The sequence below is a fragment of the Lissotriton helveticus genome, chromosome 1_1 (assembly GCF_964261635.1).
Source record: "Lissotriton helveticus chromosome 1_1, aLisHel1.1, whole genome shotgun sequence".
NCBI classification, from domain to species: Eukaryota; Metazoa; Chordata; class Amphibia; order Caudata; family Salamandridae; genus Lissotriton; species Lissotriton helveticus.
In genome coordinates, this window is record NC_136057.1 from 82,687,377 (window position 1) to 82,701,426 (window position 14,050).

At 48.7% G+C, this 14,050-nt stretch overlaps 1 protein-coding gene across 1 annotated transcript in view; it reads left to right on the forward strand.

Moving 5' to 3' along the window:
- LOC144833952 (uncharacterized) overlaps positions 1–14,050 on the forward strand; it is a 75,821-nt gene that overhangs the window by 31,973 nt on the left and 29,798 nt on the right. Inside the window, exon 2 of the mRNA XM_078689206.1 lies at positions 9,840–11,371. Coding sequence (XP_078545332.1) covers positions 9,871–11,371 — 1,501 coding nt within the window. The 5' untranslated portion in view covers positions 9,840–9,870. The remainder of the gene's footprint in view (positions 1–9,839; positions 11,372–14,050) is intronic.

Sequence of the window (14,050 nt, forward strand, 5' to 3'; positions counted from 1 at the left end):
CTCTGATCTCCGATCAATGGGTCTTGGATGTCATCAGGTGGGGTTACCGGATTCCCTTCCGAGGCCCTCCCCCTCTGGATTGTCTTCTGGTTACCCCATTGTCAAGGGACCCCGTGCGGCGGTCTGCCATGTTGTCCGGCGTCGCCATGTTGTTCCAGAAAGGGGCGGTGGTGCCGGTTCCAGTGGAGGAAGTGGGCCTGGGGTTCTATTCCCGTCTGTTTCTGGTTCCAAAGCCCGATGGTTCCTTCCGCCCCATTTTGAATCTTCGTTCCCTGAACAAGTTGGTGAGGTTGGATCATTTTCGGATGGTCACGTTGCAGTCCGTCATTCCCCTCATCCAGGAGGGAGATTTTTTGGCTTCCCTGGACTTGGAGGACGCCTATTTTCATGTTCCGGTCCATCCTGCCAGTCAGCGGTTCCTGAGGTTTGTGGTCCAGGGGATGCATTACCAGTTTCGGGTTCTGCCGTTCGGCCTCTCCACTGCTCCCAGGACTTTTACCAAGGTATTGGCTCCTGCTGTGGGGGTTTTGCAACATCAGGGTTTCTCCGTGTTTCCCTATATTGATGATTGTTTGGTCTCTGCTTCCTCTTTCCCTCAGGCTCTTCTGGCGGTGGAGGCTACGTTGTCCCTGTTCCGGGAGCTGGGGTTCAAGGTGAATTTGGCCAAGTCTCATCTGGATCCTGTTCAGAGACTTCAGTTCATCGGGGGTCTGTTCGACACCTCTCTGGGGGTGGTGTTTCTCCCTCCTGTTCGGGTCCTTTCCTTACAGACTCTGCTGCGGGATCTGTTGAGTCGTCCCTCTGCCCCTGCTCGTGTTTGGTTGCGGGTCCAGAGGTTGATGGCTGCGACCACTGCTGTCGTTCCGTGGGCTCGCCTCCATCTCAAGCCCTTGGTGACTCATCTGTTGGCTCGGTGGGACCCCTCCCGGGTGGATTACGAGACTCTGATTCCCCTCTCTCCTGCTCTGGTTCGGGACTTGGATTGGTGGCTTTGCACTCCCAACCTGGAGAAGGGGGTGCGGTTTTGTCTTCCTCCTCCCCTTTTGTTGACGACGGATGCCAGTCTCTGGGGTTGGGGGGCCACTTTGGGGTCCTTGGAAGCCAAGGGTCGGTGGTCTCAGGGGGACAGCACCCGTTCCTCGAACTGGCGGGAGTTGGCGGCTGTCTGGGAGGCGGTGCAGTTCTTTCGGGTTCCTCTCCTGGGGGCGAATCTGTTGGTTCGTACCGACAACCAGGTGGCTCGTTGTTACTTGAACCGTCAGGGGGGGACCAGGTGCGCGTCTCTGAACATGTTGGCCTCCATGATTTGTGCTTGGGCGGAATCTCATCTGTTGGCGTTGAGGGCGGTGTACATTCCGGGACGGTTGAATTTTCATGCGGACGCTTTGAGCCGCGACCTTCCATCTTCTGTTCTGTACCATCTCTCTCTTCCTCTGTTCCTGTCCCTTTGCCTTCGGTTCGGGACTCCTTGGATCGATCTTTTTGCGTCCCCTCACAACTCTCTCCTGCCCCGGTTTTGTTCGGAGGTGCTGTGTCCTCAGGCTTGGGCGGTGGATGCTCTTTCGATTCCCTGGCCTTCGGGCCTTCTGTATGCATTCCCTCCCATTCCCCTCCTCCCGAGGGTGCTGCAGAAGATTCGGATGGAGAAGGTTTCGGTCCTGTTGATTGCTCCTTTCTGGCCTCGCCGCATTTGGTTTCCTCTCCTGCTGAAACTGGCGGAGGGTCGGTTTGTCCGGCTTCCTTTGTGTCCATCTCCTCTTCAGTTTCCACTCCTGTCTCTGCCTTGTCTTCGTCGTTTGCAGCTGACGGCTTGGCTCTTGAGCGGTTGACTTTGGAGTCTTTGGGTTGTTCTTCGGTGGTGGCTCGTGACATCCAGTTGTCTCGCCGCCCTTCGACCCTTAAGTGCTATGGGCGCCATTGGGGTTCTTTTGTTTCTTGGTGTTCTTCTCATGGGGTGGATCCTGTACTGGGGGTTCCTACTTCTGTGTTGGAGTTTCTCCGGGATGGTTTTTTGAAAGGGCCTTTCCCCTTCCACGTTGTCTGCTCAGTGGGCGGCGGTTCGTGCTTGTCGGGGTCCTGGGGCCTCCTTGGAGGGTGTTGCTCCTTTGGTTAGTCGGCTTCTTCGGAGCTTTCGGCTTCGTCGGCCGGTTTCTCCTGTTCTCATTCCTTCTTGGGATTTGCCTACTGTTTTGCGTGGTCTGCAGTTGCCCCCTTTTGAGCCTTTGATGGAGGCAGATTTGTTGTGGCTGTCCGCTAAGGTGGCTTTCCTGTTGGCCATTACCTCCGCTCGCAGGTTGGGTGAGTTGGGTGCCTTGCTCGTTTCGTTTCCCTATTTGCAGTTCCTTCCGGATCGGGTCATTTTGCGGCTTGATCCGGCTTTTCTGCCTAAGGTTTCTTCGAGTTTTCATTTGCAGCAGGAGGTGATTCTTCCTGATTTGCCTGCTGAGGGGGATTCCCTTGTTCCCCCTTCTTTGGATGTTCGCAGGGCTCTCCAGATTTACGTCCAACGTTCCCTGGGGTTCCGGAGTTCTCCTGCCCTGTTTGTCTCCTGTGGGGGTGTGGCTAAAGGGAAGAAGGTTTCCACTTCCACGATCAGTCGGTGGGTCCGTTTGGCGGTCTGTCAATCTTACAAGTCTTTGGATTTGCCTCCTCCGTCTCATGTACAAGGTCGGTCGACGCGTTCTGTGTCTGCTTCCTGGGCTGAGGCGGCGGGGGTCTCTATCCAGGAGATTTGTAGGGCGGCCACCTGGCAGTCTCATCACACATTTGTGCGACATTATCGGCTTGATGTTTTACATGCCTCTGCTGACAGTTTTTCTGTTGGCGTCTTGAACGCTGTTGTTCATTGATCTTTTATTGATTAAAGTTTTGTACTCTGCATGGATCCCTGGTGTCCTGCGTGTTTTCTTTGTTGGTTCTCTGCTTGTGAGTTCCTCACGTTGTTAGGACTGGGACGGGGAGGACCCATGAGGGGGTAATGTCTTATTACTTACCGGTAATCTTCATTACCCCGATTAGGGTCCTCCCCGTCCCAGTCCTCTTCCCTCCCACCCTCCCGCAGTATTTGTGTCGGAGTCTTGTTGATAACAGGCACGGCGGTAGGTGGGCGGGGCTTATGTAGTAAAGAAATACTGGCGTTGTGATTGGCTGGGTGGAGGCAGGACTGCCTCACGTTGTTAGGACTGGGACGGGGAGGACCCTAATCGGGGTAATGAAGATTACCGGTAAGTAATAAGACATTCCTGACGGATAGAGGAGTGACGAGTGCATACAGCGGGACCTGGCCACGGGCAGCGGAAGCATTTACGGCCGGAAACAGGGGGGGGGGCGGGAACGGGGCACACACGGACAGCGGGAGGGGGGCGGGATATCATAAGAGTTTCACCGACACAATTAGTTCTTATCTAAAAGCAGAGCAGCTAGCTCAGCGTTAGGGTACATCACAAAAGGTCAGCTATGTGCTTGGTAAACATCATCGCTAGACAGTCTTAAGGCACTTATACTACCGAGTGATTACTAAATTTTAGGCCCACACCTCAAATTGCTTGCAGCTTAACATACCTGGTTTTAGCCGTTCCGACATGTGGAAAGTCAACTATAAATCATGGAATGACACAGATTCTCACGACAAAATAAAATAACTCGTTCCTGACGGATAGAGGAGTGACGAGTGCATACAGCGGGACCTGGCCACGGGCAGCGGAAGCATTTACGGCCGGAAACACGGGGGGGGAGGGGCGGGAACGGGGCACACACGGACAGCGGGAGGGGGGCGGGATATCAAATAAAAATGCAGAGCACTGACCTGGACTTCGTGGAGCAAAGAGAAGTCGACGGGCCCCCGGCGCCATCTTCGGCGGAATGAGAGAACACGCCCTGACAACAAAAAAAAAAAAACAACACGCCCACCGCCGAGATGAGCGCACAGAGGGGCGGAGAGGGAAAAAAATCACGGGAACGCCCCCGAATCTGGTCCGGCCTTGACGGACAGATCCGGCTCCCAATGGCTAGCCTCCATTTATGGAGCTAGCCAATGGGAGGAGGGGGCGAGGAGGGGGCGGATACCCGACTCCACAGAGAAACATAAGGATTTTGCTAGCACATGCGTACTTCGTACGCATTGCCAAGCAAAACCTAAAAATCCACTCTGAGGCTCAGACAGGGTAGTGACCCACACCCCTCAAATCCAACAGCGTGTTATAAACCGCACCAGACCAGTGCCCTGGTGCAGGCCAGAGTTAAAGGAGGCGAAACCTGCATTGCGTCGACACTGGCAGGAAGGTGATGCTGAAGAGAGCAAAATCACATTTTAAATTGTGCTTGAGGAATATAAAGGCAAACCCTGTTCCATGCAAAGTCCTCTTAATAGGTAAAAAAAATCTTAGAAGGAAATAAAACATTTTTTTTTATATCCTGAATGATTAGTCGCCCCCAGATGAAATGAGAACTTCCCTGACTCCTATCGAGGCATTCTGTGACAATCTAAATGCTTAAAAAAACATTCTTTAAAGATAGTATAAACAAATACAGCAGCAGTAATTCTGAAGTTGAGTCTGAAAAGAACTCTACTCTCCTTATCCTTGTTTGAAGAAATAAACAGGCTTCATGAATTTATGATCAAGGTCAAATCTGGGTCACCAACTGACCCTTGCCCTCTAGCAGTCATGGAATCTCTGACCTCATCAATCAATCAATCAGCATGTATAAGGTGCACCCCAAGGATATCGGCGCACTGAGGATGCTGCGTCTCTGTCGAAAAACCAGGTCTTGAGCAATCCCCTGCAGAGCGTATTCATCAATTCAGCAGCTCAAGCTGTCGCTCCAAGCGCGTTTCAAAATGTTGTAGAGCTCACATTACTGAAAAACCAGGGAGAAGTCCTAGATATAACCAAGAATTATAGGCCAATACCTCTGCTCCCATAACCTGCAAAAACTATTGGTCAGAGAACTGTCTTCAAGAGGTTCCAGGCTTTATAAATACACCATCTCTCAGATAATTCTTATCAATGGAATGTCAGTCTCACCACTCCAGGTTCAGAATATGATGCAATTTGATGATTACTTGATGAGGTTGAATCAGCTAAAACTGAATATTGACCAAACTATGATTGTAATTTGAAAGAATAAGACCAATCTTTTGAACCAACTTTACTCTCCAAAAAAATGAGATTGTTAAACCCAATTTTTTCAGGACTTAGGTAAGTTGCTCCTTTCCCTTCCGGAGGGGCAACTCTTTGTGTGTGTGTGTGTGGGGGGGGGGTTAACGCTGTGGTCTCAGGACATTGTGACAGACATCCACCAAGGAACATACCATCCGGTCACACGTGGTTAGCGGACTTCGTAGAGACATTTGGCTTTACTGATTTATGGCGTTTCAAACACCCCAACGACAACCAGTACATCTTCTTTTCAGGCCCTCATCGCTCATTCTCCCGAATAGACTATATATTAACACCTCTACAGCATGGCACTACTGTCCAAGAAGCCATACACTTAACACGGGGCATTTCGGACCACTTCCCTCTGATGGTACATCTCACTATCGGAGATAAACGGTTAGGAAGTATAGCGCCGATTAATGCCTGGTATCTCCGTAATGCAGACACACGGAAAGCACTGACACTTGCGATTGACTGATATTTTGAGGGCAATGACGGTACGGTAGACTCCTCGGTGGTGTTATGGGAGGCTTTTAAAACTGTACTTAGAGGGGAGGCCCTGTCGGCGATTGCGGGCCGTCGTAAGGAGAGGGAGGCGCAAATGGCAAATTGGAGGGAGATCTACAGGAGTTGGAGGCTGTGGCTCTTGCCGAGGGTGGTCCAGAGGTTACCCACCAGATGCAACTCAAAAGGGCTGAATATAAGGCGGTGGCCACTGATGCCGGCAAAAACGTAATCAGGGATAGAGAGGGTAGAATCTACGACCAGGGTGATAAGGCGGGCAAGCTCATAGCTTGGCTGGACAAAAAGCAACAGTCACAGAAGGTAGTGGCAGAGCTCAGGACTGAGTAAGGATCGGTTATTACAGAACCACTTGAGGTTGTGAAGGAGTTTGAGCGGCACTACCGAAGGGTCTATAGTAGAGGGTCTGACCAGCCTGAGGACTCGATGGACTTGCTTGCAGACATCCGTCTCCCTACCCTCACAGAGGAAGAACGGGAGACCTTGGAGGCTCCGCTCTCGGCTGAAGAGCTGGGCCGAGCGATTAGCGACCACCGCTCAGGGAAAGCCCTGGGATCTAACGGGTTGTCTATCGAACTTTATAAGCTTAAGTCTAACGCCCTCAGCCCCTACTTGAAGCAAATGTTTGAGGAAAGCATGGAGAAGGGAATATTGCCGCGAGACCAGCGTATAGCTACTATAGTGGCCATCCCTAAGGACGGCAAACCTAAAGACTTGTGCGCCTCTTATAGGCCTTTCTCTTAGCTGAACGCGGAGCCCAAGATCCTTGCTAAGGTTCTGGCCAATAGGCTCAAGCCGGTGCTGCCGTCACTGGTCCATCCGGACCAGTCGAGCTTTATGCCCCATCGCAATATTGCACTCAATCTCCGTCATTTACACGGAGTGCTGGGGCGCTGCCACACTATGCAGGAGGATGCAGTGGTGGTGTCGCTCGACGCCACCATGGCATTCGATACGCTGGTGTGGCCATATATGATGGCGGTCCTTCGGAAATTGGGCTTCGGCTTCGGCTTCGAATTCAGTCTCCTCTACTCAGAGCCCCTAGCCCAGGTTACTGTCAACAATAAAATCTCCGAGGTCTTCGCTTTGGAGAGATGGACACGACAGGGGTGTCCCCTCTCAGCCTTGCTTTTTGCCCTATCTCTGGAGCCCCTGACTGCCTGGATCAGACAAGACCTTTCCTTAAAGGAACTCCGCTGTGCTGACGGTTGGGAAGACAGGATATCGCTTTACGCGGATGACATCCTTCTTTTCCTCACGAGACCTCGTAAATCACTTATGGTAGCCATGGACATTTTCAACAGTTTCGGGAGAACTCGGTGTACAGTATTAACTGGGGCAAATCAGTACTGTATGTCCTTAGCGGAGAACCTCCGGCGGTCCCCCGGAACTGCCCGATCAAGACAGCCACGGATGGGTTTAAATACCTGGGAATTTTTGTCTCCAAAGACAAGGCCACCAGGTATGAGAAGAATCTCCTGCCACCTCTGCAATGATTCAAGAGGGACTCTGCCTCCTGGCGGAAGCTCCCTTTGTCCCTACTAGGTAGGTCGTCACTCTTTAAAATGATGGCGTTACCACGATTCTTATATGCCCTGCAGAATTGCCCAGACCTGGTTCCGCAATCGTATTTTGCATCTCTCGAAACCACGCTGAGAGCTACTGTGGGCCGGGACGCCATATTTCCCTTCAAAAACTTACCTTGGCTGGTATGATGGAGGCATAGCCCTCTCTGACGTTCGAAAGTACTATTGGGCTGCGCATCTTTCGGCCATTAATCAGGGCACGTACTGCGATGGCAACAACCCGGGGTATGGAATGGACCGGTGACTATTACCAGGGGGTAATTTTGAGGCGGCTCTGTACTCCAAACCTGGCAGGTACTCGCTTACCGGGCCTACCAAGCACTCAGTGCAACTGTGGCATATAGTGCAATGGAAACTGGGCAGGGCTAACACTCTAACTATGGCTACCCCGTTATGCGCTTCGGAAAGACTGGGCACCCTAGGCTGCACTAAAGGGTTCCGCAATTGGGACTTGATCGGGAGCTCCCACATAAAGATTTATGGGGTCCAGAAGGTGTTGTGGTCTTTGCCTCACTCCAACATACATATGAGCTCGCTCAAACAGAACACTACCGATACATGCAGGTTAGGCATTCCCTCTAAGCTAACATCCCCCTGGGGACCCTCCCCCCAGCCTCGTCACCCCTGGAGGACAGACTACTAGATGGTCACCTTCCCGAACACGCCATTTCCCTCACATATAAAAAAATTATAAATAACTCCCCAGACTTATTACACTCCCTTAAAGGGAAATGGGAGTCCGATGGGTTGGAAATAGACGAGGAGGAGTGGAGAAGTGCGCTAGCGTCCTCAAAGAAGTTGCCATATCGGCCAGACTTCGCTTGATTCAGCTTAAGATCCGCCATCGAGTTTACATTTCAGGGACCAGATTGCAATTGATGGGCCGCAGTGCGGATGGGCTCTGCAGGAGGGGATGTGGAGAGGTGGGGACATTCTTCCACATTATATGGGAGTGCCCATTGCTCCAGGGTTATTGGCAATGGATACATCGCTGCATGCAAGAGGCGTGGGAGGTGCAGCTACGAGTTGAGGCTAAGAGGTGTCTACTGAATATTTGGGAACCCACTGACCTGTCGTCCCGAGGGAGGACTTGGGCCACACTGGGCTTCGCCATCGCAAAGCGGAATATAGCTAGATTGTGGGGGGCAGCAGGGCACCCTGCACTTAGTTCCTGGAAAGCAGACATGGACTGGTGCATGCTACAGGAGAAGGCAGTTTATGTAGCCAGGGACGGCCACAGAAATGGGCCGCTATCTGGTCCAAATGGAACAAATACAGGGGCCACATTTGCGAACCCCCCCAGACTTCCCGGGTTGACGAACCACTCGCATTGCTGAATGTATAATGAAGAACTGTAATGAGTAATATCAAAGGTACACTTGTTGTTTTGATTTTCCTAAGGTACTACTGTATGTCTTTAAGTGTCTGACTGTGACGACCACCACTGTTTACTGCAAAGTTAATAAAAAAGATTTTTTATTTTTAAAAAATGAGATTGTTACCTGAGCCTAAACCCACAGCTAAAAGCCTGTGAGTGATAATCAATAGCAATCTTAGCAAGAACCAGCAGGCTGGAGCAGTAGGATCTAAATGCAGATTTATGCTGAAACTACTTTAGAAACTAACCCCACTCCTCCCACTTTAGACGAGAAAATCAATAACGGTGGCCGCAGTCCTATCTAGATCCCATTATGGCAACCGAGTATATGTAAGAATATCCATTATCACCATTCATAGACTACAAGTAATTCACAGCAACGCAGCTTGTTTACTACATCATCTTCAGAGGTGGGCACGCGCCACACCTATATTGAAATAACAAATCCACTATCAATACCACTGCCTCAGCCCTAAAGGGTTGTGATGTCTAGCCCCTCACTTCATTGCAAACCAGGTGGAAATGCATACACCCGTACAAAACCAGAGATCGCCTCACTTGAATTTACTTGCTATTGCAAAATTACAGAAGATCAGATCAGGTGGACGCAGCTTTGGTACAAGCTCCTTTCATCCAGAAACCTGACAGCCCACAAGCCTATTCATACTAGATTCTTCCCTGGTCTGATTTGTTATCTCCTCTTTTATGTATTTCTGATTCAGTGCCAAGACACCCCAGCGTGAACATGCTCTCTATACATGCAATGACATAACAAGCGTTTTGTAGATCCTGTAGAGGTTTGGTATGTTGGCGCGTGCTTCAGTCACTGAACTGCATACTGCAAAAGAGAGGTGTACAGTGCAATTGAGAATGATAGCGCAGCCTTGTCTGCTAGGGTATTATAAAACTTTAATTGCTGCAAGGCTGTTACAATATTCTATTTTCTTTTCATAAAAGTGTTCAATTTGAGCAGACCAAGGAACAGACATAGTGTTGGAAACATTTCAAATCCGTGCCTTTCATAAAATATGAACTATGTTGCGGGTATTGTGATATTTTAATGATTCATTTTTGTCTAGTTTTAGAAATGAGCGATGTTCTCATCACACTGGGGTTGGTGAGACAGGAAGGAGTATTTTGACCTAACTGTCCTGTGATAACGTGTTGTCTTTCCTCTTTTCCTCTGTTCTGCAGACACTTGAGACTTGAACTTCAATTTACCGGAATGGGGAGAAGACGGGCTCCAGGAAAGAAAGTGACAGCACAGTGTTCACGTGAATCCGTAAGAGCCACAGTCCCATCTTTACCTCTCCATGACGTCTCAGCTTCAAGATCCCGAAATGATGCTCAGAGGGACCAGGACCTGGAACCGCTTTCGGAGAACCTGCCCCACCTTATCCTTTTATCCATGCTGGAGGAGTTGGAAGCCAAACTGGAGAACTTGCTGAACACTGTGGAGGACGTACCTTCTAGAGTCGCTGGGCTGATTAAGAAAATCTGGATAGAAAAGGATCAAGGTTCCCTAGATAATGCTGGAGTGACGTTGAAGATGGTCTCTCCGGTGAGCATTAGAGATTGTGCTGTTAGCCGGTCTCCTGCGACACCTCAACTGGACAGGTCAGAGGAACCGAGCTTGTGTCTTCAGACAGTGTTCTCTGATGGGCATGCACCAAAGCAGGAGTGTACACTCTCTTCTCCGACCGATGTTCAAGGGCGTCCAGAGGAGCCGAACCTTTGTCTACAGCCAATGTTTCTACATCGATGTGACCCACAGCAGGACCAGTGCCTGCAATCTGGTTTTCCAGATGTAAATGAGTCGCAGCAGGATGAGTGCATGCAACCTGGGTTTCCGGATAGAAATGGAATACAGCAGGATTGTCCTCTATCCCGGTGCCCTCAGACGGATCCTCCAGGCAGATCACTGGAGGCAAACCTGTGTCTTCACTTAGAATTTGTTGATGGGCAGACACCACAGCAAGACCAGAACGGACAGACGGCGTTCCCAGAAGAGTGGGAGCCAGATGAGCCCCTGAAGCAAGAACCATCCCCATTGTCTGCTAATAGCTGGGACCAGCAGCAGAACCTCTGCCCACACCCACTATATCCTGAAGGGCACGAACCACAGGAAAACCACTGTATACAACCCCCGCTACCAGATGGGACGGAAGCTGGTGATCCTTTGGAGGAAGAATTGATGTGTTCTGATTTCCAAGATCCCCAGGAGAACCGCAGACTACAACCCGTGTCACCTGATGGGAAGGCACCAGATGAAAACTTAGAGTCTGGGCTGTTGTCCTTTCATGAATTGGGGTCACACCAAACCCAGTGCCTACAGCAGCACCTATGCTTGACGCAGGAACATCCTTATGCACATGATCCAAACGTGAACTACGAGCTGGAATCCATGCGCCCTGAAGCACAGGAACCAGATCAGAACGACAAGCTAGAACAGACCTGTGCAGATGCACATGGTTCAGATCAAAAGTACAAGCTAGAACCTCCCTGTACTGATGCAGAGGGTTCAGATCAGAACAGCATACTCGAACCACTGCACCCTGATTCACAGTATCAACATCAGAACTGCAAGGCAGAACTGCTCTGTCCTGATGAGCGGGGTCAGTGTGTGCCTCCATCATTCCTAGGACTGGATACAAATACTGCAGATGAAGGCTCAATGGAGAGAGGAAATACAAAATCACATGTATTGCTGTTCGAAGCTACCCCAGGTATGTGTTTCAGTATAAATGGACTCTCGGAGTGCATACTAACACATGTAACCTCTTCAAAATGCATATGGGCAGATTTGAGAAAGTCTCTGAGGGGAGGATTATGGTTTGTATGGAACCCACTGAGCAATACGGACACCAGAATACGAGTACACAGGGTGCAGATGTTTCCCTGCATTCTCCTCCTCTGGTTCCACACAGGACTGCATCCTTCCTGTGCAGAAACAGGCCTGGTAATGGGATGTTGCATGAGACAAATAGGCCAGTAGCTCTTGTCGTTCCTTGTTCATCCCCATTCCAGGCTGAGGAACTGGAAATTCATGGGAGGAATCACTGGCCAGAACCACACGTAATAGTCGTATGCAAGTGATGTGGTGTTCATTGAGAATAGCAGGCATGTGCAGTCTAGAGAGGGAACTGTGTTTCTAGTTGCACAGTTACATTGGGTAAGACGCAGTCGTCTCCAGTTCCTGATATGAAAATCCTAGTCTGTATTCGGCCTCAACAGCCGGGACGACCAGGGATGTTGTTGTCACTGCAGGGTTCTCCAGGAGTGCACACCATTTCATGATAGACAGATACACAAAGGTTTTGGAACTCTGAGGTGACTTGCAATAATCTTATTATATGCACCAGGTGGTACTTTATCCTGTATAATACATGGTCACACCATCACCTTTCTCACAAACCTTGGTGCATAGCTCCTACATATGCAGCAGCTAACATGTTTGCAAACATGAAGAATGAACATAAAACCTCTTGTGCAAAAGTAAAAATAAAAAATGTTAGATATTTGTTGCAAAAATATGTTAGAAATAGTGCAATTAAAGTCCATTAAAAAAAAAAAAAGCTGCAGTAGCTCGGAACGTGTAGAAACATGTAGAGAGATTCCACCCTTCCTTTATCTAAGGAAACTAATAAACATATTCCCTCTGCTTCTCATAGTAAGCAGAAGTAATAAAAGCAAAGTTCTGTTTGTTGCTTTAAACAGCTACTCCAAATATGCTTCGTGACTTGACCTTCCTTTCACATCAGCTGGCATTCTGCCCTCAGGACTCAATTGTAATAACTTACAAAAGCCAAGGCCAAGTTCTGATGTCTCTTCTTCATAATCACTGACTTGGTGCGTCAGAAATTCCTCATTATAAAGAAATTAGGGCCAGATGTAGGTAATTTTATTTTACCACTTCTTAAATACCAAATCATACCGATTCGGTATTTAAGAAGTGGTACAATAGAGGGGGGGAGATGTAGGTATACCGAATCGTTAAGATTCGGTATTTACCGATTCTGTAAATACCGATTCGGTATTGCCCATTGATTTCTATGGGCCTTGAAGCCCATAGGAATCAATGGGCAATAACGATTCTGTAATTACAGAATCGGTAAATACCGATTTTAGCAAGGGTGCAGGGGGTGTCACTTTGACACCCTCTGGCACCCCAAAAATAGGCATGTGCGCCATGTGGCAATCAGACATGCCCTAAGGGCAAGTCTGTGTGTCACATGGCACAGGTGTGCATGCACACATGTGCATGCACACCTGGATTCGGTATTTTACCACCCAATTGGATTGGGTGGTAAAATACCGATTCTTAAAGCCCTGTGGCACTCTGACATGTGCCAGCTACATCTGCATTTACAGAATCGGTATTTTAAAGAGTCTGTATTTACCGACTCTGTAATTTTACCGAATCGGTAAATACAGAATCGGTAAAATACCGATTCTGTAAATGCATGCCCTACATCTCAAAATCCAATTACCGGTCGGTAACGGCCGAATTCGGCCGTTACCGACCGGTAATCCTACATCTGGCCCCTAGAGACTGCCATTTATACAGGGATTACAGAATCCCACGTAATATAATAATATATATATGTGTATATATATATATATATATATATATATATATATAAATATATATTTATATATATATATATATATTTATATATATTCATATATATATATATATATATATATATATATATACATACATATAATAACTTTGGTATTGTTCAATGAATCTGCACAAAACTATTTGGGATTGGCATGGCTAGTTTCATGCAGTGTTTTTTTTTGGTCCTCAAATTAAGCCACTAGTCATTTAAGATAGATCTAGCTGGACCTTTGGCCGACGAATGGTCCGTGCATCTGGACTCGCGGACCCAAATGTTAAAATATATTGGCTCCGATTGGATGGAAGCTTTTCGACCATCTATTTCGGATACGTAAACCCAAAGTTGGGTCTGCGGACCTGAAGCTCCCTGATTGGCTGGCTACATCTTGAACCATTACATGATGAAGAGACTTGGGGCCAGATGTAGGAAAAGCGTATTTACCGATTCATAAATACTGAATTTTACCGATTCGGTATTTATGAATCGGTAAATATGAAGGAGTGAGATTTAGGAAGATTCGGTAATTGAATTACCGAATCTGTAAAAATCAGTATTTACCGAATCGGTAAATACCGATTCGGTATTGCTCATTAATTCCTATGGGCCTTGAAGCCCATAGGAATCAATGGGCAATACCGATTTGTGCAAGGGTGCAGGGGGTCTCACTTTGACACCCTCTAGCACCCCGAATACAGGCATGTGTGCCATGTGGCACACAGACATGCACTAAGGGCATGTCTGTCTGTCACATGGCATAGGTGTGCATGCACACATGTGCAT